This window comes from Ovis canadensis, chromosome 19 (genome assembly GCF_042477335.2).
Source record: "Ovis canadensis isolate MfBH-ARS-UI-01 breed Bighorn chromosome 19, ARS-UI_OviCan_v2, whole genome shotgun sequence".
Lineage (NCBI taxonomy): Eukaryota > Metazoa > Chordata > Mammalia > Artiodactyla > Bovidae > Ovis > Ovis canadensis.
Genome location: NC_091263.1, coordinates 22,334,265 through 22,358,807, shown reverse-complemented (window position 1 = coordinate 22,358,807; position 24,543 = coordinate 22,334,265). Strand labels below are relative to the sequence as shown.

Below are 24,543 nucleotides of genomic sequence, written 5' to 3'. Positions count from 1 at the left end.
GAAAATTCCATAGACATACAGGTCTGGCGAGCTATGTTCATTCCACGCGGTTGCAAAGAGTCAGACACGACTGAGTGCATGCGCACAAGCACATCTTTTTCTAACTCGAATTAAGATGTTAAGAAGCTTCGTTACAATTCTGAGAGATAAAAAGTCCTTCATTTCTAACGTAAGAGAAAAAACAGAAATTTGTGTATAATTACATAAAGGAAAGTCAAGAAATACATATTGAGAGTAAAACTCTAAATTTTAAATTAGCATACTTACTTTGAACTTTTTTAAATCATAGATTTTATAATCCATTGGGATTATAAATTGTCTCATAATGCAACATGGCTGACATTGTCTTAAGAACTTTTCCCTCTTTATGTAGAAATAAATTGTCCAGTATGATATTGAATTTATTGATGAGATATAACCTTATTGTATGTCACTTGTAAGTATTTTTAATTAGATAAATCACTTACAAATTTTAGTTTCCCTAATTTTTCTTGAATCTTATAAGAAGTTTAAAACTAGTAGATTAATATTGGAAACAATTATAAAACCCCTCGGTAAAAATGGAGACTAATAGCATGCCATCTGGTTCTTTGTAGAAATCATTAAAATGTAGATGTAGATTTGTGTCCTGATTTTGTTTATTTTAGGCACAGGTATCCCAGGTCATTTAAGGCTTCCCAGGTGGCATTAGTGGTAAAGAGCCCGCCTGCCTGATGCAGGAGTCGTAAGAGGCGTGGATTCTGTCCCTGAGTTGGGATGATCCCCTGGAGGAGGAAATGGCAACGGACTCCAGTATCCTTGCCTAGAGAATCCCATGGACAGAGGAGCCTGGAGGGCTACAGTCCATAGGGTCGCAGAGTCAGACATGACTGAGCAACTGAGCACACAGGTCATTTTAAATTACTTTTGGGGCAGTTTTAATGAATAATACATCTTATACCAAAGAATTTTGTGACCGCTAACACTGTGAAAACTAAGAAGTCTCCAGTTAGCCCATTATGTTAAAAATCATCTTATATATTAAGGGAGCTGTCAGCATAGTCTTCCTCTGATTAACTCACTGACACTTCAGAGAGCTGGGGGCTGGTGAGACTATAGGTAGTTTCTTGGCCTAAATTCAGGTAAAATGAATTTCAGTTTAAGCTGTGGCATCATTGACAACCTTAGGTGTGCCAGCCATTGTGGCCAAAGTTTCTCTACCAAGTGATGCTGCATGGAATAGCTAATTGTCGAACTTCAGCAGAAGTTGGATAACAGTTCAAACGTGCTCTTGTATCACAGAGTCCAATGAAAAGCGAGAGAGATTGTTTTTCCGCTTGGCTGCCAATCGCTGTGCCTCTGATTCCTATATTCCTTTCTATTTCAGTTTTGAATTGATCATAGAGGTCAATATTTCCTCCTTTTTCTTCTCCTTCCCCCATTTACCCACTGTAGGTATTCAGCATGTTTTTGGAGACTCTAGTGGACTTCATACAAGTCCACAAAGATGATCTTCAGGATTGGTTGTTTGTACTGCTGACACAACTACTTAAAAAAATGGGTGCTGATCTGCTTGGGTCTGTTCAAGCAAAAGTTCAGAAAGCCCTCGATGTTACAAGGTAAGATTTTTCTTCATATATTTCAAGTTTACCCAGTAGTAATTAAGAAAATTCAGTTTTTGTGTTGAAAGCTCAGATTTCTGAGTCCTTTCAAACCATCAAGACTTCATGAGCTCCATTTGAAAATTGTTAATAATGTCCATTTACATGGTATAATTTGATGCAACATAGGTTCTTAGTTCAAACATTGCATTTAATCTATAAAAAATTTCATTAACATCGGTTGAGTAATTCAGGGTAGCAATTTATTGTAATTAAGATGTAACTGCAAAGTAAAGGATTTTATTCAGTCTAATATAAAGATTAAAATATTTGCTAAACTTAAAAAGAATGTTTTATTATGCATTCTTTTTTCAAAAGATTTTGAACCAATAATACATTTCTACTTTCTTGTGTAGATTGTTGAAGTGACTTATTTCAAATATCCATTTACTAAGTTGAGATGAGTCTAGAATTCAGATATTAGGTATGGAAACATCTCTGATACTGTTGAACTTTTCCCTGAACACATTTTCTGATTAAATCTATAACTGAGGCAAGAGATCATTATTTGCTCTAGTGTTGCTTTTTAACCCCCTACAGGGGGTTAAATTTATACTTGCTAGGTATAAATTGAAACGTTCTGGTTCTTCTGAGAGTAGCTTTTATTATATTTTTTACCACATAAACCATACCACATATAGATATGCTTCATGCATGCTTTCTAAATGACATTATGTTTTGGTATTAAAAATAATGTTAAGTTTGCTAAAAGCTTACTTGCTGACTTAATTTTTTTTTGCTTTGTTCTTTGCATATTTCAGAGAATCTTTTCCAAATGATCTTCAGTTCAATATTCTAATGAGATTTACAGTTGATCAGACCCAAACACCAAGCTTGAAGGTAAAAATTTGAGGTCTTTTGAAGACATTGTAAGGAATTGAAGTATTTTATTCATAAAGTTAATGTTTGTATTTCTGTCACATGAGAAGCTGTTCAATCAGTGGATTTTGTTTTTATAAACTTTCAGACAGTCAAGCCAGCACTTCGGGACCAGCTTCACTCTTTTTGGAGCTCCAAGGTTTTATTGGTTTTGTTTTAATCTGCATTCTTTCTTTTCTTAACTCTCTTTACAAACTCTGCAGTGTTTCCAATAATGTTTGTATGCATCTGTATATTCAACTACTAACCATTACGAGCCTCTAAAGCATGCACGGGTTTGATTTCAAATGTTACTCGGTGCCAGATTATCTTCCGGAGAAGCTTACTGGGGACTCATAGTTAGAAAGCAACACAAGTATGGCCGTCTAACCCTAAGCTGTTGTGCAAACTCTCTCTATAAAGTCTTTTCTCATTTTATGTTTGTGATTTCCCAGTCCTTTTTTTTTTCTCTTCAAAGTTTAGGAGTTTGAATAGGTATTCTGTACAGAATATCAGTTTTGCCTATGTATTTCAATTAACAAAAAATTTTAAGTTTAATCTCAGAGCTGTTCTCCAGTTCTTCTTAATTGAAACAGTAGCTTTTTTTTTCTTCTTATAATGTGATACTTCTGATGTGTGCATAAGCTTTAGATTTGAGATTAGCTTTCTCAATTGTTATTAGCACACATTTTCTAATAATTTATGTGGAAACTAGGTAGATACCGATTTTTTGTTACAAATAATTATTTAACATAGAAGAAAATATGTACCCCTGAATTCTTTACTAAGAATAGTTTTATTGAGTTTTCTTAAATGAGATTAACGTCAGGGAAATAACAAGCATATGTACATTTACAAGCCTTGTATTTTCTGCTCTGTTCTGCACGAAATGTTTCTATAAGCATTATTGCCTTGGATTGACTTCCCTTTTAAGTTTCTGAATATGATTTTGCCTTAAAGTCACAATTATGTTTCTTACCAGGGTTGACATGTACTCAACATATGTTATTTTCTCAGAGCTGCTTTGTGAAAGAGGTTCCATCTGTTTTGGTTTTTAAAAGTGACCTGCAGAAGGAGAGTAATTTACTTGCTATTATTGATAGATATTGTTTAAACTTGTTATTCGTCCAAGCCATTGTGCTAGGTATTCCTGATAATTTTCTGTCACTAATATTTATAATAACGTGATGAACTGTAAACTGTGGAAAGAATTATGATTTAGGTACTGGTGGTAGGTATTCAAATGGTATTGAAAACATATAGAGTTGTTACATGGGCCAGTAGAAATGGAGGTCTGAACCATTAGTTTTCAAAATAAGGGTTGCTAAAGGCCTGAAGAGAAAGACAATGGGAAATATAAAACTAGTTTCCTTGTTAGGAAATGTCATACTGAAGACTGGAATCACAGACTGTTTCTCTGAAAGTCATACATACATACACATACACATATGTACGTCGCGGTGACGTCCAGCTCTGCAACCCCATGAACTATAGCCTGCCAGGCTCTTCTGTCCATGGGGTTTCCTAGACAAGAGTACTGGAGTGGGTTGCCGTTTCCTTCTCCAGAGGATCTTCCCAACCCAGTGATCAAACCTGGATCTCCTGCATTGCAGGCAGATTCTTTACTGACTGAGGTAAAGAATATTTACCTCATATTACCTCATATTTATGAGGGAATATGTATGTGTATATGACTTTTAGAGAAACAGTCTCTGTAAATATGTATATATCATAATCTGTTATATGGACATAGGTATGGCTTTTATATATTATACACATGTATATACATAAAGCTGTAGGGGAAAGTCACTGTAGGGGAAAGACACCCACAAATTAATGTCTTAGGATAGCAAAAAGGAATTTTATTGGAGCTGTACCTTATGCCGAAAATAAAAGTAACTTTGAGATGATTGACAGGATTAAGAATTTAAAACTTAACAGATTATAGAAAAACACAAATAACTTCAGTATGAGATTTACCAAAATGCTTTATTTAAAAAGTGCTGGATCTTTCAGATAAAATTTTATATTTCTCACAGACTATCATGTAGCCAAATGTCAAAAAGGAAGCAATAAAATAGACAAAGAGGGCATACAGAGTGATTTTATTTGAGTAATATTTTTCAAATAAATGGAACTTTTTGACTTTTTTTTGAGTTTCAGAAATATGTTTAGAATTATACACACCTTAGCAACTATAATGTTTTTCCTCTCTGAAGAAGAATGCATGTTAATGTTATTAAAAATACAGACGATGTTTATAACCTTTTGAAATATACTACCAAAATATAAATTTTCAAATAATTATATATGTATTATGGTTGTTTTGCTTATTTGTATAGTAAACACACCTATTCTATGAAACTATTTAGAAACTTTACATGCCTCTATAAATTGCCAAGACATGGTACTAATTAAATCTCACATAGTGCAAATAAATATTTTCAAAAAACAAAATGCATTGATGTTTATTCTTTGATTTACTTTAGCTTTCTTTCAGCTGGTCTTACCAGTAGAAGATGACGTGGCTTAAAACTCCAGGATGTTATGTGCTGCCATAATTTAGTTGGGCTTGCTACTCAAAATTAACCATACATCTCTTTCCCTCTTCACTGTATGATTTACTCAGGATGGTTTTGGATTAACTTAAAAAAAAAATTTCTTACAGTTACTTCTTAAAATCATTTATTATGAAATGAAGACAATAAGTTGATGCTTTCTGTCTTCTTTAAACTGGAAGCAGAGAGGGGAAAATGTTCAAGAGTCAGAAGTTTAACTTATTACTTCTATATATTAACTTGACATAGTACTTCCCAGAGACCTTATTTGGATTGAGTGAGAGAAATGATCAATAATAAGATCAATAATAGGGGATGAAGGAGTACAGAATACCTGATTACCTTAATCTTTGACAATATTTTTTCAAAGTTGCTATTTTTAATCATACATTTAAACCTTCCTTTTTCGAAGTCTGCAAATCAGCATTTAGTATGTGTTTAGAGTCTGCTGTATCCAAGGACTGTGCACTCTGCCAGGTGCCATTTCTAAAGTGCACTGATAACGTCTTAGAGAATCATTATTTAGAAATCTAGAATGTTAGACGTGACTTTAAAAACAGTGGTTCTCTAACTTTTTCTACCCTGCCATACCGAGAAAGGGGGGATTATTTAATAATGGCTTACTCGAAGGGTAAAGAAGGCTGCATCTAAGAGAGAGAGGCGTGTGTGCTTTGCCCCACCTCTTGCTGATTTCAAAGCCTGCATCCTACAACACTCCTACCTGCCATGCCACCCACATATCAGGAATTTCTAGGAGAATAGTAAGACTTTTTAAACTCATATATTATACTTATTTTATGCAAATAAGTGTCTCTTCCCCAGTGGTCCTTCTGTAAAGCTTTTTTTCACATTTATTTTGAGAGGTGGTTCTAGCAGTTGATGGACCTATTAGGGAACCTGGTCTCATTGGAGCCTTAATGTATATTTATCAAAAACCTGTATTGCCCACTTTGATTATCCACTTGATTACCCACTGGATGTATAATACCTTATTTCCAAAACTCTTTGGTTCATTTCCCCAAGAGGCAAATTATCCTTCAATGTATAAAGACTGGTTCCCAGGGAGATCTAGACAAGAGTCAGCTCTAAGCTCTGAAGGCAGACTAAAGGAGAAGTGTCTAATCTTATCAAGAGAGTCTTCAACAGTTACTCAAAGATGGGTAATAAAATTTATAAATTCTGCTATGTGTGGGGAAAAAAAGCCACATTATCATATATTTGTACCTCTGATAGGTAGGTGGTTGTATGTATAACTTTTCTTTTGCTGTTGATGCTTTTTCATTTTGTATTTGTTAAAAAAAAAATTATTACCTATCTATTTCTCAAGTGTTCTTACGCCTAACGATGCCCAGCTGATTGTCCTCTCTCTTTGTGCATCCCTGTATAGGTGAAGGTTGCTATCCTCAAATACATAGAAACTCTGGCCAAACAGATGGATCCAGGAGATTTTGTAAATTCCAGTGAAACTCGCCTGGCAGTGTCTCGAGTCATCACTTGGACAACAGAACCCAAAAGTTCTGATGTTCGGAAGGTATGTTTTAGTTTAAGATTCAGAAGATAAGCAAAATCAGAAAAGCAAATCAGTCATTTTAGATTGCCAGTTAAGGAAGCTAATATTTTCAGGATGTTACCCATTAGCATAGAGTTATTTACCTGGTGATACAAAGATCTTTAAAAAAAAAATCCTCTCTTTTAAATTTTATCCAATTAATGTGACTATAATTTTCAAACTTAGAATCAAAAATAGCTGTCTTTGACACAGTCCTCCTAACTCTTATAGCCATTCAGAATTTTTTCCCTTGCATTTACCTATGTATTTCAAATAAGAGTTTGTACTGTTTCTTGATGTATTAATTTTGGGCATTATTTACTGACCTGTTGATAGATTCAGTCATGTGTATCTGTCTGTCTGCCTTTGTAAATGAAGATTTCACTTTCCAGTATCCTAGCCTATGTCTTTCCCCCATAACCTTCAAAATACTTATGAATCAGTTGTTGGTAATCAGTAGAAAAGATTTAATTTTGACTGTGGAAGTATTAATTCTTTCACCAAGTGGTTAATTACTGCCTCCCTCCTTATGGAAACTTTGTTTGTCCTAGTGTTAATAATTTGCCTTGGTTTTCATTGTCCTGTTTCTCCCCCCAACATATTTTTTAAGTGTTAATAGGTTCAACATCTCTGCCCCATGCTCATGGCTGAGATTTTCCATATGCTCAAAAACAGTGGTTCTTTCTTTTCTGGGGTGTTCCTTTCTAGACCCTCTGTTCTCTTCACCATCTTCCTGAGATTCCTCTTCAACCCTAATCATTCGTTTCTTGCATCCTGTATCTGGCTCTACTGACAGAATCAGAGTAATCAAAACAATATGGTACAGACACAAAAATAGACACACAGATTAATGGAACAGAATTCTGAGAGCCAAGAAATAAACCCATGCACAAATGGTCAATGTGTGTTACTATGATAAAGTAGCCAGGAATATACAATGAGGAAAAAAATAATCTCTTCAATAACTGGTGCTGGGAAAACTGGACAGCTACATGTAAAAGAATGAAATTAGAACATTCTCTAAGACTGTATACAAAAATAAACTCAAAATGGATTAAAGACTTAAATGTAAGACTGAATACTGTTAGTATCCTAGAGGAAAACATAGAACACTCTCTGACATAAATCGCAATAGTGCTTGTTGGTTCCATCTCCCAAAGCAAAGGAAATAAAAGAAAAACAAATGGGACCTAATTAAACTTAAAAGCTTTTGCAGAGCAAAGAAAACCGTAAACAAAACAAAAGACAGCCTATTGAATATGGGAGAAAATATTTGCAAATGACTGATAAGGGATAAATATCCAGCATATATAAACAACTTCTACAACTCAACATCAAAAAAAAAAAAAGCAGCTTAATTGAAAAATAGAAAAGCTGAATAGACTATTTTCAAAGAGAAAATGCAGATGGCCAACAGGCAAATAAAAAGATGCTGAAAATCACTAATCATCAAGGGAATTCAAATCAAAACCACAGAGATATTACCTCACACCGGTCAGAATGGCTGTCATCAAAAAGAACACAGATAACAAGTGTTAGCAAGGATGTGGAGAAAAGAGAACCCTCATACACTGGTGTTGGAAATGTAAATTGTTGCAGTCACTGTGAAAACAGGTCCTTAGTTTCAAAGAACTAAAAATAGAACTACCATATGACCCAGCAATTTCATTCCTGGGTATATATCTTAAAAAAAAAAAAAAGCAAGAACATTAATTTGAAAAGGTATACAGACACCAGTGATGTTCATTGCACCATTATTTACAGTTGTCAAGATATGGATGGTAGCAACATGTGTCCATCAACAGATGAAAGGATAAAGAGGTGATACACACACGCACACATACACACACCATGGAATACTACTAAGCTGTAAAAATGAGCAGAGTTTCGCCATTTGCAGCAACATGGTTGAACTTAATGCTAAGTGAAATAAATCGGACAATGATAAACACTGTGTGATATCACTTACATGCGGAATCTAAAAAATTTAACAAACTAGTGAATATAATAAGAAAGAACTCTATTGAGATATAGAGAACAATCTAGTGGTTACCAGCAGGAGAGGGATAATATGGGAGTGGAGAAGGATGAAGTATAAGCATTTAAGTATAAAATCAGTCACAATGATATATTGTACAAGGGAAATAATAAGTATAAGTGAGTTATAATGTATGAGTCACTATAGTATACACCTGTAACTTATATTGTATAGCAAAAAGAGTACTTCAATTTAAAAAATCAGGCCAAACAAACAAGCAAAAAAGATTAAGCATAAATTAATAAAATAGAGAGTAGAAAAATGATAGAGAAAATTCGTGAAACCAAAAATTGTGTTTTTTGGAAAGATCAACAAAATTGACAAACTTGTAGCTCTATTGATAGAAAAATGAAGAAAGCTGAAATTACTAGGATTAGAAATGAAGCAGAGAATTTTATTACTAACCTTCCAGAAATAAAGATAATTATAAAGGAATGCTACAATATTGTATACTAGGAAGTGGTAAGCTTGGATGAAATGGGCAAATCCCTAGATAGACACAAGCTAACAAAACTAACTGGAAAAGTCAACAGAACAAGTCAAGAGATTAATTTAGTAATCAGAAACCACCCAAAAAGAAAAGCCAGGCCCAGATGGTTTAACTGGTGAGTTCTACCAAACATTAATATCGACTCTTCTCAAACTCTTCTTTAAAAACCATAAAAAGTAGGAACACTTTCCAACTCATTCTTTGAGGGCAGTTTTATCTTGGTAACACCCAGACCAAGACATCACACACAAAAAGAAAACTACAGATCAGTATCTCTTACAAATATGGACACTTTTAATCCTCAACAAAATACTGGCAAACCATATTCTGTAACATAAAAAAGAGACTTACATACCAAGACCAAGTGGAATTGATCACAGGAATGCAAAGTTGAGTTAACATCTGAAAATCTGTTATAGTGCTCCATATGAATACTAAAAAGACAAAAGCCACATGATTATCTCATCAGAAAAGGCATCTGGCAAGATCTGACATCTCTCATGATTAAGACTAAATAGCAAGCAAACTAACAAGGGAAGGGAACTTTCTAAGCCCAATACAGGGCACCTCCAAATATCCACAGCTACTTAATTGTGAAAGATTGGGTGCTTTCTCTGTAAAATCAGGAACAAGAGATAGATGTCAGTTCTCACCATTTCTGTTCAACACTGTAGTAGGGTTCTAGCCAGGACAGTTGAGCTGGAAAAAACAACCCCCCCCCCCAAAAAAAAAAAAAAAGACGAGAAAGAAAATGAAAGAGACAAAAAAGAAAGAAGGAAAGAAAAACTATTTCTATTTGCAAATGATATAATTTTATGTATAGAAAATCCTTTAGAATCACTAAAATATTATTAGAATTAATAAACCCATTCAGCAGGATTGCAGGGTGCAAAATTAATACACAAATATCAGTTGTATTCTAAACATTCAAACAATCCAAAAGTGAAATTAAGGTAACAATTCCATTTAAAATAGCACTAAGAAGATTAAAAAGTGATAAATTTAACGAAGCACAGAGTTTATAGTAGAAACTGTATAACAATATTGAAAGAAATTTAGGATGGAAAATCATCCCATGTTCTTGGATGAGAAGATCAAGTCTTCTTGGATAAGAAGACTTACTATATTAAGATGTCAGTACTCCCCAGAGTGATCTATAAATTCAGTGTAATCCCTACCATATCCTAGCTGGCTTTATAGAAATTGAGAAGCTGATTCCAAAATTCATAGTGGAATTCCTGGGGCCCCGTAATAGCCAGAACAGCCTTGGGAAAAAAAAAAAAAAGTACGAGGACTTTACACTTGCTGACTTCAAAACCTAATACAAAGTAATGGTAATCAAGGCAGTGTGGTAATGGGTTAAGGACAGAGATAAAGACCAATAGAATAGAATTGAGAGTCCAGAAGAAAACCCGTGTCTGTGGCCAACTGATTTTCAACAAAGGTGCCAAGACCATTGCCCTTGGTAGATCATATTTGTTATACTTTTCATGATCCCTTCTTTCTTTCAAAAAACAAATGGTAAGTCAAAAAAATGTTTTTTATTGTTTCAGCAAAGAAATTTGAAAGCATGTAGGAACATCCTTTTTCCCTAGGAAAGGTGGTCTGGCACTATTGAACAGAAATGTTTAATGAAGAAAATGGTCTCCTTTGAGTAACCAAAATATATTCATCTGCTTCTTATATGTCTTTGTTTTCTAGGCAGCACAGTCAGTCCTGATTTCCTTATTTGAACTCAATACCCCAGAGTTTACAATGTTATTAGGAGCTTTACCAAAAACTTTTCAGGATGGTGCTACCAAACTTCTTCATAATCACCTTCGAAACACTGGCAATGGAACCCAGGTCTTTTTTCACTTGTTTTATTTTATTTTTTTTGTCCATTGTTTAATGTGATGGATGGTTAACAACAGTAATTGCTTTCTTTTTTGCGTGAAGTAAACTTTGATCCTAATATGTAATTTTTGCATTTGCATTAGGCAGCATTTCCTAAGCAGAAATAAATATTGTCCTGGAAAGAATAGTCCTTAGGCCTCTAATTTTTCTGTTATTATTTGGTATGCATTAGGGTGGTGGTGAATGGTGACCACGGTATGAACAGGAAAGTGAAATATAGCAGAACTTAGATGAGAACTTAGATCAGTGCAAGCCCTGAGAATTAGAGCATGCTCTTTAGATGAACCAGTCTTTATTGGAGGACCAGCAAGGATGACTTATTCCAGGAATAACAGGCCCAAGGAGGGTAGTGCTTTAAAGGACATGTTCACATTTAATAATTACAGGCTTGTCAGTCCATAGGTGCTTGAATAATACAAGAGTTTATTTTGGAGAAGTAAGATCTGAGTAAATGAAGTGTTAGTGTTATATCTAAATGGTATTGAACTATTTGCATAATATGCCAAAGAATTGAACTTGGGTTTTAAAAAGACAAAGCGGACAATACCTTTGATAATGCATAAAGGAGAAAGCAGATGCACTTATGTCAGGAGTAAGGTAAAGTGTAAGGGGAAAACAATGTGAGAACCATTCCTTGGGACCAAAGTCAGTTACTTTTTTAAATGGGAAGGGGGAGTTCCCTGGGGGTGCAGTGGCTGGGACTCTGTGCTGCCACTGCCAGGGCCGTGGGTTGACTCTCTGCTCAGGAAACTAAGATCCCACAAGGTACATGGGACAAAAACTTAAAATTAAAAACATAAAAGGAGAAGATATTGTTTTATTATTACCTTAAGAGTAGGCAAATCGCTAATATGACCAGATTTTACTTCTTTGATGTCTTTGTAAAAATCGTTTGTAAATCAAACTGAAGGAGGAACAAAATTTAAGTGACTGTAATGATTGGAGGTGAGCTTCTAGATGTTTAAGCTGGTTTTAGAAAAGGCAGAGGAACCAGAGATCAAGTTGCCAACATCCGCTGGATCATGGAAAAAGCAAGAGAGTTCCAGAAAAACATCTATTTCTGTTTTATTGATTATGCCAAAGCCTTTGACTGTATGGATCACAATAAACTGTGGACAATTCTGAAAGAGATGGGAATACCAGACCACCTGACCTGCCTCTTGAGAAACCTATATGCAGGTCAGGAAGCAACAGTTAGAACTGGACATGAAACAACAGACTGGTTCCAAATAGGAAAAGGTATACGTCAACAGGAAAAGGCTATATATTGTCACCCTGCTTATTTAACTTCTGTGCAGAGTACATCATGAGAAACGCTGGGCTGGAAGAAGCACAAGCTGGAATCAAGATTGCCGGGAGAAATATCAATAACCTCAGATATGTAGATGATACCACCCTGATAGCAGAAAGTGAAGAGGAACTAAAAAGCCTCTTGAATGACAGTGAAAGAGGAGAGTGAAAAGGTTGGCTTAAAGCTCAACATTCAGAAAACGAAGATTATGGCATCTGGTCCCATCACTTCACGGGAAATAGATGGGGAAACAGTGGAAACAGTGTCAGACTTTATTTTGGGGGGCTCCAAAATCACTGCAGAAGGTGATTGCAGCCATGAAATTAAAAGACGCTTACTCCTTGGAAGAAAAGTTATGACCAACCTAGATAGCATATTCAAAAGCAGAGACATTACTTTGCCAACAAAGGTCCGTCTAGTCAAGGGTATGGTTTTTCCAGTGGTCATGTATGGATGTGAGAGTTGGACTATAAAGAAAGCTGAGCGCTGAAGAATTGACACTTTTGAACTGTGGTGTTGGAGAAGACACTTGAGAGTCCCTTGGACTGCAAGGAGATCCATCCAGTCCATGCTAAAGGAGATCAGTCCTGGGTGTTCTTTGGAAGGACTGATGCTAAAGCTGAAACTCCAATACTTTGGCCACCTCATGCAAAGAGTTGACTCATTGAAAAAGACTCTGATGCTGGGAGGGATTGGGGGCAGGAGGAGAAGAGGATGACAGAGAATGAGATGGCTGGATGGCATCACTGACTCGATGGACGTTAGTTTGAGTGAACTCCGGGTGTTGGTGATGGACAGGGAGGCCTGGTGTGCTGCGATTCATGGGGTCAGAGGGAGTCGGACACAACTGAGCGACTGAACTGAACTGAACTGAATGATCGGAGGAAGGAATTGGCTTAGGGCAGGAAGCTAATTTAAGATTGTTAATTCGGAATCTTGTTTAATTATTGAGGAAAAAAGATTGTTGTAATATTTAGGAGAAGGAATAGCTGAGGATAACAACAACAAAGAACTTAAAGAGCTAGTTGCTGAATGGGAAGAAAGCTTTTCCCCACAGAAACTAGAGTACGTACATGAGTATTTTAAAATAACGACCTAGCAAGGACTTCCTTGGTGGTCCAGTGGTTAATAATCCGCCTTGCAGTGCAGGGAACATGGATTCAGTCCCTGGTCAGGGAACCTGGGATTCCACGTGCCATGGAGGAACTTGGAGGAACTTGTGTCTGCATGCCACAATTAAGGCCCAACGCAGCTAAATGAATTTTAGTAATAAGTTAAAAGAGAACTGTAAAATAGTGACCTGGGAACTTCCCTGGTGGTCCATTGGTTGAGATTCTGTGCTTCCAGTGCAGGGGTGTGGGTTTGATCCTGGTTGGGGAATTAAGATCCCACTTGTCTCATTACATAGACAAAAAAATTTTTTTAATGTTTTTAAATACATAAAATACTGACCTATTAATATAAATCTGGCTCTTCCATGTGTTCAACATCTTGACTGTATGGCTTCCCTAAGAGCCTGTCATATGTTCACGTTTATTTGATTCTTGTCCATCAGGGTTCCATGGGAAGTCCTTTGACAAGACCAGCACCACGGTCACCCGCCAACTGGTCCAGTCCTCTTACTTCTCCTACCAATACATCACAGAATACTTTATCTCCAAGGTAATAGAAGGATTGTTTACCATCATGGTTTGTATTTGCAGATTCCCATTCTTAGAAAAACTGACATCAATATAAATCCAGTTGATTACTGCTTAACTAAAATGTCTTGGACACATAGAAACTTAGCAAATTAAAACAATGTTCAGTTTATTCCAAAATGAATCCTTTAGATGATAATAATATATAGGATATGGAATTCTTTTTCTTGTAAGTGACAGGAGAACTTATGGACACAGCTTTTGGAAAAAGCAAGCAGTAATTAAACATTAAATACCACAGTTACTGTTTGTTTCTCAGATAAGCTGTATAAATCCAATACTTTCCAGTTGTGTCTTTCAGTTATAAAAGTTGATATAAATGATGAGATCAAGTTATAATGAAAATTTAGGTCTAATATCGGCCAACCACCTGTTAAAAATAGAAAACAAAATTAAGTTTATAGACAAAAAAATGTAAAAATAAAGAAAAACATAAAGGAAAGGTTAAATATAAAATGGCAATATGTATACATCTTAGGAAAAAAATGTGATCTTGAGATTGATCCTTCATGAGACTTGTGAAATTTTCACACACTTGAGCAAATCCCACATGAGCTGTATTTCAGAAGTTATTAATTAACTCATTAATGGATTAACATTTTTTTCCCTTCTCCTGGTCTTTAAAAAATGGCTTAGTAGCTATTATTGTCCTTGTCAGCTTGATTTTTGTTATTAGCCATGTAGCATAGTCTTCATCATATTCATTACAATTATATGTTTCATTATATTGCAAAACATATTGCAAACTTGCCATCATATTTTTTCCATGCCTATGCATATGTGATAATTATGATGGCTAAATTCCAGACTGAGTTGAATTTTAGAATCTGATTATAGAATTCATATTTTAGTGGGACTTCCCTGGCAGTCAAGTGCTTAGGGCTCTGTTTCCACTGCAGGGGGCACTGGTTCCATCCCTGGTGTTAGGGAAGTAAGATTATGCATGCCTCATAATATGGCCAAAAAAAAAGAGAATTCATATCAGTAACACTTATATTAAAAATTCTCAGTCATCTTATGTATTTGTGCAAAATGTATTTATCTCCTCTTCAGCAGTACCCACTGGGGTTAGCAAACTCTGTAAAGAGTCATATGGTAAATATTTTAGACTTTGCAATCAGGGTAGTCTTTGTCAGATCTACTCAACTCTGCTGCTGTAGTGTGAAATAGCCATAGACAATAGCTAAATAAATCAGCATTGCTATGTTCCAAAATAATTCCTGGAAGATCCCCTGGAGGAGGAAATGGCAATCCACCCCAGTATTCTTGCCTGGAAAATGCCATGGACAGAGGAGCCTGGCGAGCTACAGTCCATGGGGTCGCTAAGAGTTGGGCACGACTGAACATGCATGCGCGCACACACACAATTTGAGTTTTATGTAATTTTCTTGTGTCGTGAACTGTGTTTCGATTTTTTCCTCAGCTACTTAAAAATGTAAAAAAAGTTCTTAAGGTGAAAAGAAAAACCAGTTGTCAAGGGCTGTGCCTTATAGAATCACTATAAACTGCCCTTGATGAGCAAACAAGGGAACATGCTTTCAGAAGCTTGCAACTGTACTGCATCTGGCTGTTTTAAGAAATAAAAAAGGGGTGCGTATGCCGAGCCTCCTTCCTCACGACCTTTGCCACGGGCGGAGTTCCTCACACTGGCTGCCGGCACATACTCTAGCCATTTGTACCTGTCAGGTTTTGTTTTGCTAATTATGCTTTAGAACATATATGTTCTCTGACTCTGTCTTTATAAACATCCTGTGCCATTTCCTCAGATGTATTTGTATTTTAAAACTACACAGAAACAAAAATTAATTGTTGTCTTTTTCATAGTGCTTTTGATTATGACACAGAAAATATGAACTCTGAAGATATTTATAGCTCTCTTAGAGGTGTCACTGAAGCAATTCAGAATTTCAGCTTCCGTAGTCAAGAAGATATGAATGAACCATTGAAAAGAGATTCTAAAAAAGATGATGGCGATTCAGTGAGTATTTGAATATTCTTACATTGCACACATTTTCATTAAGAGTTTTTAATTTTGTTTTTAAACTTTGCTTTCTGTCATTTTCAGATATAAACTTCCAGGAGTCAATTACTCAGTATTTACTGAATACCTGCCTTGCTCCAGGCTCTGTTGTGCGTCTTAGATTTACAAGGCATAGATGCTGCCCTCAAGTTCCTTGTGGAGTTTCAGATAGAGATTAGCGCTGTAGGAAAGATGGCATTTGCAGAGAGACCCAGGTAGAGCCATACGCGATCTAGGAGAGGAGCATTCCATTAAGGACATAGCAGGCACAGAGACGCTTAGGTGGGATCAGGCTTCGTCCAGCTGAGAACCAGGACGAAAGCCGGTATAGTTACGAAAACACATGCATTATGAAGGAGCAGAGGACCAGAACATCGGCCAAATCCCATGGCTCTTGTAGGACAAAACAAAGTGTTAAGACTTTTTGAAAATTCCTGTTCAGTGTGGTGATATTTTCATCAGTTGATGTGGTTCCAGTTAAGAATGTTTTGGCCCATCTTTCTAACATTAGTGAATCTTATTGTTCAGTTTGTTATTTCTGCCACTATATAAAGAGCTGTTGATATTTTTTTACTCTACTTCAGCTTTTCTCTGACATCTTATACTTTTCTAAGAACAAGCTATCCCACCATTTCCTGTGGAACCTGTGGTTTCTCAGTGTTTGCACAATTGTAGAACGCTGCGGTGCTTTAGCAGATCTCTAAAGAGCCCCCTTCTCTGCCTCCTGACTTCTTTCCTGCTATTGTTTTTCTCCCCGTACCTACATGGCAGATGGGCCAGTAAACTGACTGCCAAAACCCTGTTTACTACTCGTATTTGAGGTTCCCTGCCTTACAAGTTGAGTGTGGTAGCAGTGAGAGGTTAGGAAACATCACTGCATGATTGAGACTTCCCTCCTAGAGGAGCAGGGGCAGTGCCAAGCAGTGGATTCTGGCAGGGGTGAGTTTGCCATTTACTCACTAGTCAGATTACCATCTGTAAACCTCATGTCTGCCTAAGGAAACTAGGGATGTTACTGCATACCTTAAAAAATTACTGTGCATATAATAAATCATGTGATTCCATCCAGCCCAGATCTCTCTTCTGAGTTCCCGATCCATACATCTAGCTTCCTGTTTAAACTCCAGATCTTCCCCCCAAACTGTTCTTTTCTCTCTCAGTTGATACAATGCTAGTTGCTCAGCCGAAAACCTTGGACAGACAGTTGTCCTCACCTTGTCTCAGCTTCTCATCCTCCCTACTCAGTCCATCAGGAAGTCTGTTTACTCTGTCTTCAGAAACAAGCCGCAGTCTACACGGTAGAATTTTTTCCCTTGTTATCTCTGCAGCCTCATCCCCTGCTACTCTCTTCTGCTCGAGCCACTTGCCCCCTCGCTGTCCCTGAGCGTGCAGGGCATACACTTTGCCTCAGTGCCTCTGTCTAGGCTGCCCCTCTGCCGTAAACATTCTTACCCCAGATAGCCATGGCCAGTCTCCTCATTGCCTCCAGATCTTCGCTGCAGTGGCTTCCCAGCGAACCTTACTCTGACCACACTGACTCCCCTGTAGCCTTGGCACTCAGGTCCCTTTAATACTGCCCTTGCCTGCCATACGAGATTCACCTCCTACTGTACCACATACGTAGCTCACTCATTACATTTTCCTAATGTCTCTGTCCCTCAGCTAGAATGTCAGCTTCATGAGGATAGACAGCATTCTCTCATTTCTTAACTAATATATTCTCAATGCCAGTAATGATGCCTGGCATGGAATGCTTGTACAGTAAATATTTAAAGAATATTTGTAGAACACCTTGCTACTGGCATAGCAGCACATAGTTGCTCAGTAGACGGTGGTAATGGTGATATTGATGGTGGTAATTGGTATTTTGATAAGTTATGTTATTGTGCCCAAACTCCATCATGCAGCGTTCCAAAAGTCATGCTGTCCTTTGTGGCCTCTTTTTCCTTAAGTAGGCCTTCTTAAATTCGGTTTTCTTATACTTTATTAACATACTGTCATTATAGAATTTACAACCTTAATAATGAAATCTGGCAGCTTTTAGTTCTGTGTTTCTAATGAAAGTTGTTTTGTATCTTTTACTGGCATAGAGAAACTTGCTAATCACATTGTGTATATTTGATCCTGCCCTTGATAAGGAAACTGTAGGAGTCATTCAGTTCAGTTCAATTCAGTTCAGTCGCTCAATCGTGTCCAACTCTTTACGTCCAACACTTTGCGACCCCATGAATCGCAGCATACCAGGCATCCCTGTACATCACCAACTCCCGGAGTTCACTCAGATTCACGTCCATCGAGTCAGGATCCCATCCAGCCATCTCATCCTCTGTTGTCCCCTTCTCCTCCTGCCCCCAATCCCTCCCAGCATCAGAGTCTTTTCCAGTGAGTCAACTCTTTGCATGAGGTGGCCAAACTACTGGAGTTTCAGCTTTAGCATCATTCCTTCCAAAGAACACCCAGGGCTGATCTCCTTCAGAATGGACTGGTTGGATCTCCTTGCAGTCCAAGGGACTCTCAAGAGTCTTCTCCAACACCACAGTTCAAAAGCATCGATTCTCGCCAGTCTATGTCTGACGCAGGATGCAGCATGCTTGGGGCTGGTGCATGGGGATGACCCAGAAAGATGTTCTGGGGAGGGAGGTGGGAGGGGGGTTCATGTTTGGGAATGCATGTAAGAATTAAAGATTTTAAAATTTAAAAAATAAAAAACTAAAAATTAAAAAAAAAAAAAAAAGCATCGATTCTTCGGTGCTCAGCTTTCTTCACAGTCCAACTCTTACATCCATACATGACTACTGCAAAAACCATAGCCTTGACTAGACAGTCCTTTGTTGGCAAAGTAATGTCTCTGCTTTTGAATATGCTATCTAGGTTGGTTATAACTTTCCTTCTTAAGGAGTAAGCGTCTTTTAATTTCATGGCTGCAGTCACCATCTGCAGTGATTTTGGGGCCCAAAATAATAAAGTCTGACACTGTTTCCACTGTTTCCCTATCTATTTCCCATGAAGTGATGGGACCAGATGCCATGATCTTAGTTTTCTGAATGTTGAGCTTTAAGCCAACTTTTTCACACTCCTCTTTCACTTTCATCAAGAGGCTTTTTAGTTCCTCTTCACTTTCTGCTATAAGGGTGGTGTCATCTGCATATCTGAAGTTATTGATATTTCTCCCAGCAATCTTGATTCCAGCTTGTGCTTCTTCCAGCCCAGCGTTTCTCATGATGTACTCTGCATAGAAGTTAAATAAGCAGGGTGACAATAGACAGCCTTGACGTACTCCTTTTCCTATTTGGACCAGTAGAGACAGCATTCTTTCATGATTATTATTTGCCCTCATGGCTATGGTTTCTTTACATCTTTTCTACTAAACTTTGACTTTCTGAATGTAAGTTTTAGCTCATCATCATGGATTTCCATTACTTAATTTTTTTCAGCTGGTTTTTGTTATCTTTTCAAAATAGCCTTTCAAGCAGTAGGGAAATACCTTTTTAGACTTTCAAACAGATATTTGAAAATGATTTAATTTGCTGTGCCTTCCTCTTCCCATTAATAGATGTGTGGCGGTCCTGGGATGTCTGACCCAAGAGCAGGAGGTGATGCTACTGACTCAAGCCAAACAGCCCTTGATAATAAGGTTTCACTGCTCCATTCAATGCCTGCTCACTCCTCTCCACGCTCCCGAGACTATAATCCGTATAACTATTCAGATAGCATGAGTCCCTTCAACAAGTCCGCCCTAAAGGAAGCCATGTTTGATGATGATGCTGACCAGTTTCCTGATGGTATGTCCTGTCTGTATTCGGAGGACTGGTAATCAATGACGCTGTAGAATATACATGTTCTTTTTGTGTAATTCCCTAAAAAGGAAGGATCTCTGAGGCTGGGAATGTTCTCTGTCATCTTCTAGGAGCTCATTTCTATTGGTTTAGTAGTTTTCTTCTCCATAATAAAAGACAGATTAATCATCCTAAGATCGTCCTTGAAATCAAGAAAACTTTAGTTTTCCCAGGAACAGCTGAAACCAGTTACATTTTCATTTAGTTATTAATTTTTATACAGAGTGACAAAACCCTTTAAAGGGATACTCATTCTTTAGTGTAAAGTTATAAACTCTCTAATCAAGGATTGAGTGTGGGAAAAGGTATAATCAAGATTTAGAGTTGGCTTTGGTCTAAGCTGTGTGTATGTGTGTGTGTGTGTGTGTGTGTGTGTGTGTGAGAGAGAGAGAGTGTGTGGGAAAAGGTATAATCAAGATTTGGAGTTGGCTTAGGTCTAAGCTGTGTGTGTGTGTGTGTGTGTGTGTGTGAGTTGGCTTAGGTCTAAGCTGTGTGTGTGTGTGAGTTGGCTTAGGTCTAAGCTGTGTGTGTGTGTATGTGTGTGTGTGTGTGTGTGAGTTGGCTTAGGTCTAAGCTGTGTGTGTGTGTGAGTTGGCTTAGGTCTAAGCTGTGTGTGTGTGTGTGTGTGTGTGTGTGTGAGAGTTGGCTTAGGTCTAAGCTGTGTGTGTGTGTGAGTTGGCTTAGGTCTAAGCTGTGTGTGTGTGTGAGTTGGCTTAGGTCTAAGCTGTGTGTGTGTGTGTGTGTGCGCATGCGTGTGCGCGCTCAGTCAGTCGTGTCAGACTTTGCGACCTGGTGGGACTATAGCCCACCAGGCTCCTTTATCCATGGAATTCTCCAAGCAAGAATTCTGGAGTGGGTTCCTATTTCTTTCTCCAGGGGATCTTCCCAGCCCAGGGATTGAACCCAGGTCCCCTTCATTGCAGGCAGATTCTTTACCATCTGAGCTCCAGGGAAGTCTGGGTCTAATCATAGTATGCTGTAAGATTTGGATAAGATATATAGAAACTGATTATAAAGTGTAAAACAGTGCAATTAGTATTTTCTTTGTTTTTAATAATAAGGAATTGCATATTTCCTCTGTAAATTACATGATTCATTACTTTATTGAACTAAAGGCTTAAGTAATCTTTAGTAATATGTAACTATATGTAGATAAACTTGAAAGTCTCCCCTTCAACACTGCCTCATGATTTTGTAATTAGGTATTAATAGTTTCTGGTATTCCTTTATTCCCTCAGTGTTGCTGTCAGTGAACTTATTTTTGCATAAACTTTTGTGCACATATACAGATAATTTTAAGAGAGTTCTAGAGAGAATTGCTTAATTAAAGGATATGTAAGCCTTAAGTTTTCAGAGTTACCACCAGTTATCAACTCAAAACACATGGCCAGTTTAAGTAATACTGATTTCCTCAGCAATCCAGAATGTTTGAGTTTTTTTATGTTTTTTAATGTTTATGTTTTTTTATGTTTTTTATGTTTTATGTTTGATAGGTATAAAATCGGTTATCCTAATGAGCAAATTTCTTTAATTATTAGGAAGACTGAAAAATTAGCTCTCAATTTTGTTTGTTAATTTTTCTGATTTTGAAGAGTAGAAAGATCTCTTCACTTCTGTATTTATTTACTATTGCAGTCGATAAATCATATTTTTACCAACATGTAAGCGACTGAATATATCACAAATATCACAAAGGCAAAATAATGGCAATATACCAAGTTCCCTAAATTACGTAAGAGTCTATGAAATGGTGACCATCATGCACTCTGGCGTGTTTTAATCTGTCATATGTAGTTGACTATGCTGTTGAGGCTCAGTCACAGTAGCAGCATAACAGGGGTGTGTGAATAAACCAGACACAGCAGCAGCGTGCCCTTGGGTCCCTGAGCCATCCCAGCAGCTTGGTGGTGGAGACCTAGCTTTAACAACTTAATTCTTTTTATATTATTTATGCACAGCAGTCACAGCTGCTTCATCTCCCATCTATGTGTGTGTCTATGTGTAGGGTTGCTGTTTTTTTAAGTATTATTTCAAAACAGGCAAAACCTTAAAAGTTGTGAATACAGTTCCTTCTTGAGAAGGATCAAACCCCGACAACCGTAAAGGAAACCAGCCCTGAATGTTCATTGGAAGGACTGATGCTGAAGCTGAAGCCCCAGTACTTTGGCCCCCTGATGCGAGGAGTCAACTCACTTGAAAAGACCCTGATGCTGGGAAAGATTGAGGGCGGGAGGAGAACGGAATAGCAGAGGATGAGATGGTTGGATGGCAGCATCGACTCAATGGACATGAGTTTGAGCAAACTCTGGGAGATGGTGAAGAACAGGGAAGACTGGTGTGCTGCAGTCCGTGGGGTTGCAAAAAGTTGGATACTGCTGAATGAATGAACAACAACAACAAATCAGAAACAGGATATTTAGTTTTAAAATACCTTCCCCCCCCCAAAAAACCTACCAATTACAAAATGGGTAACTTCACAGTGGAGAAGCCTAGGAGCGCCACCATAATTAAGTAATCAAAGTTCTATCACCAGCCTGGGGGCAAAGTGAAATCGTGTTAGTCAGCAGATGCACTATCACCTCTGTGATACTGATGCCAAGAGCACATAATCTAAATCTGATCCTAAGAAAACATCAAACAAACCTTGATTGGGGGAAATGCTACAGAATAACTGGCCTTTAATTTTTAAAAGTGCCACGGTCATGAAAACCAAGAAACAACTGAACACAGAAGGAGACGTGAAGACTAAATGCATCATGACCTTCTTATAAGTATAGACATATAACTTACGTATAGACACATAATTTTCTGTTGTATTCAATGGGTTATAATGTTTAATTATCATTCTTTATTTTGATGCTCAAGTTGTCCTTGACTTGACCACCAGGATCCCATTTAAGCTGGCTTTGTGTCCTTTTAACATGTGCCCATCCTTACGTTCTGACACAGCATAATCTTACACTGTCCTTACTTCAGTCCTGGAACCAACCATTTCTCCAAGGATCAATCCTTGGTTTCTTTTAATAGAAAATGATCTTTTAAGACTAAAGTTTGGGCACTTGTTATACTTCCTCTAAGTGACTAGAGCTAAGGAGTATGTATGCATTGATATATATCTATTTCTGTATCTGTCAAAAGCTGTATGATTGTACCAGTAACTCCAATTCCAGTCTAGCACCATGAGATTAATTTTAGCTTCTCTCTTTGCATGCTGATAACCCCTGTGAGAAACCTGACTTCCGTTATCTTTAGTACATTCACTTATTTGATCAGCCCTCCTGTGTGCAGCCGGTTCTCCATCCCAACCACCACTTCCTCACTTGTACACATGCATGCCTCACCCTGCCGGGCTCTCCTTTCCACGTGGACACTGATACCCAGTGCCCTTCTGCTTGGGCTCTTGACAGATCACACCCTCACCCTGCGGGGCTCCCCCTTCCACATGGACACTGATACCCAGTGCCCTTCTGCTTGGGCTCTTGACAGATCACACCCTCACCCTGCGGGGCTCCCCCTTCCGCGTGGACACTGATAACCCAGTGCCCTTCTGCTTGGGCTCTTGACAGATCACACCTAGTTGCCGCTACATGGGGACACGCTTCTTCTTCTGGCTGAACTCTGAAACCCCTACCTTTCTCCTTCTCACATGTGGAAACCCTCCTTCCTCTGCCCATGAATGTGTCCCCGGGCCCGTAATTTTGATGAGTGAAAAAATATCTTCATTTTATGAGATTGAGGAATTGTTTTTACCAACTTCTCGTATTAAAAGAGACTCGATATATCACAAATATCACATCACAAAGCCAAAATTGTGACAGCGTAGCAAGATCACCCCCTACTCTAATTTTCTTCTCCTTTACTAAAGATCATCTGTTTCCTATTTGTTAAAGGAAAATATCTTTGGAAATTAACTGAAACCTAAACTGGGTTGAATAGTTCTGAATTTGAGAACGTTATTTCTTCACAGCATAATACTTGATTGACTTCTGAAACACAAGCCAGACCTTTTATGTTGAGTAAACACTCTTCAAAGATGGATAAGCCTCCTACTAAACCAAAATAGTAGTTTCTCCAGGCTTTGTGCAGCAGTTATTTTCATTTATTGTCTGTTTTCTTTTTAAAATCTGAGGTGAAGACTTTGACATTATTGTGAATGTTGCTGACATTATCCTGTTTAATAGATTGACCTCAATTTTACTGTTTTTTCTTTGATACCCTGGCCCCAAGTAAAATTTCTCCTCTTCTTTTTGTTTTCACAATCTAAAACTTTTGTTCAGTTCTGTTCAGTTGCTCAGTGGTGTCCAACTCTCTGCAATCCCATGAACCGCAGCACACCAGGCCTCCCAGTCTATCACCAACTTCCGGAGTCCACCCAAACCCATGTCCATTGAGTTGGTGATGCCATCCAACCATCTCATTCTCTGTCATCCCCTTCTTCTCCTGCCCTCAGTCTTTCCCAGCATCAGGGTCTTTTCCAATGAGTCAGCTCTTCGCATCATGTGGCCAAAGTACTGGAGTTTCAGCTTCAACATAAGTCCTTCCAAAGAACACCCAGGACTGATCTCCTTTAGGATGGACTGGTTGGATCTCCTTGCAGTCCAAGGGACTCTCAAGAGTCTCCTCCAACACCACAGTTCAAAAACATCAGTTCTTCTGCGCTCAGCTTT

The 24,543-nt window shown here is 37.8% G+C and overlaps 1 protein-coding gene across 11 annotated transcripts in view; it reads left to right on the top strand.

The window, feature by feature from the left end:
* Positions 1–24,543, top strand: part of CLASP2 (cytoplasmic linker associated protein 2) — a 179,866-nt gene that overhangs the window by 143,310 nt on the left and 12,013 nt on the right. For 6 of the 11 annotated variants that reach the window (XM_069561342.1, XM_069561337.1, XM_069561341.1 and 3 more), the window contains 8 exons: positions 1,435–1,598; positions 2,402–2,480; positions 2,608–2,658; positions 6,444–6,587; positions 10,835–10,978; positions 13,876–13,982; positions 15,845–15,998; positions 19,594–19,822. In XM_069561342.1, the coding sequence (XP_069417443.1) occupies positions 1,435–1,598; positions 2,402–2,480; positions 2,608–2,658; positions 6,444–6,587; positions 10,835–10,978; positions 13,876–13,982; positions 15,845–15,998; positions 19,594–19,822 (1,072 nt within the window). The remainder of the gene's footprint in view (positions 1–1,434; positions 1,599–2,401; positions 2,481–2,607; positions 2,659–6,443; positions 6,588–10,834; positions 10,979–13,875; positions 13,983–15,844; positions 15,999–19,593; positions 19,823–24,543) is intronic. The other 5 variants (XM_069561344.1, XM_069561339.1, XM_069561343.1 and 2 more) reach the window with 1 other exon arrangement.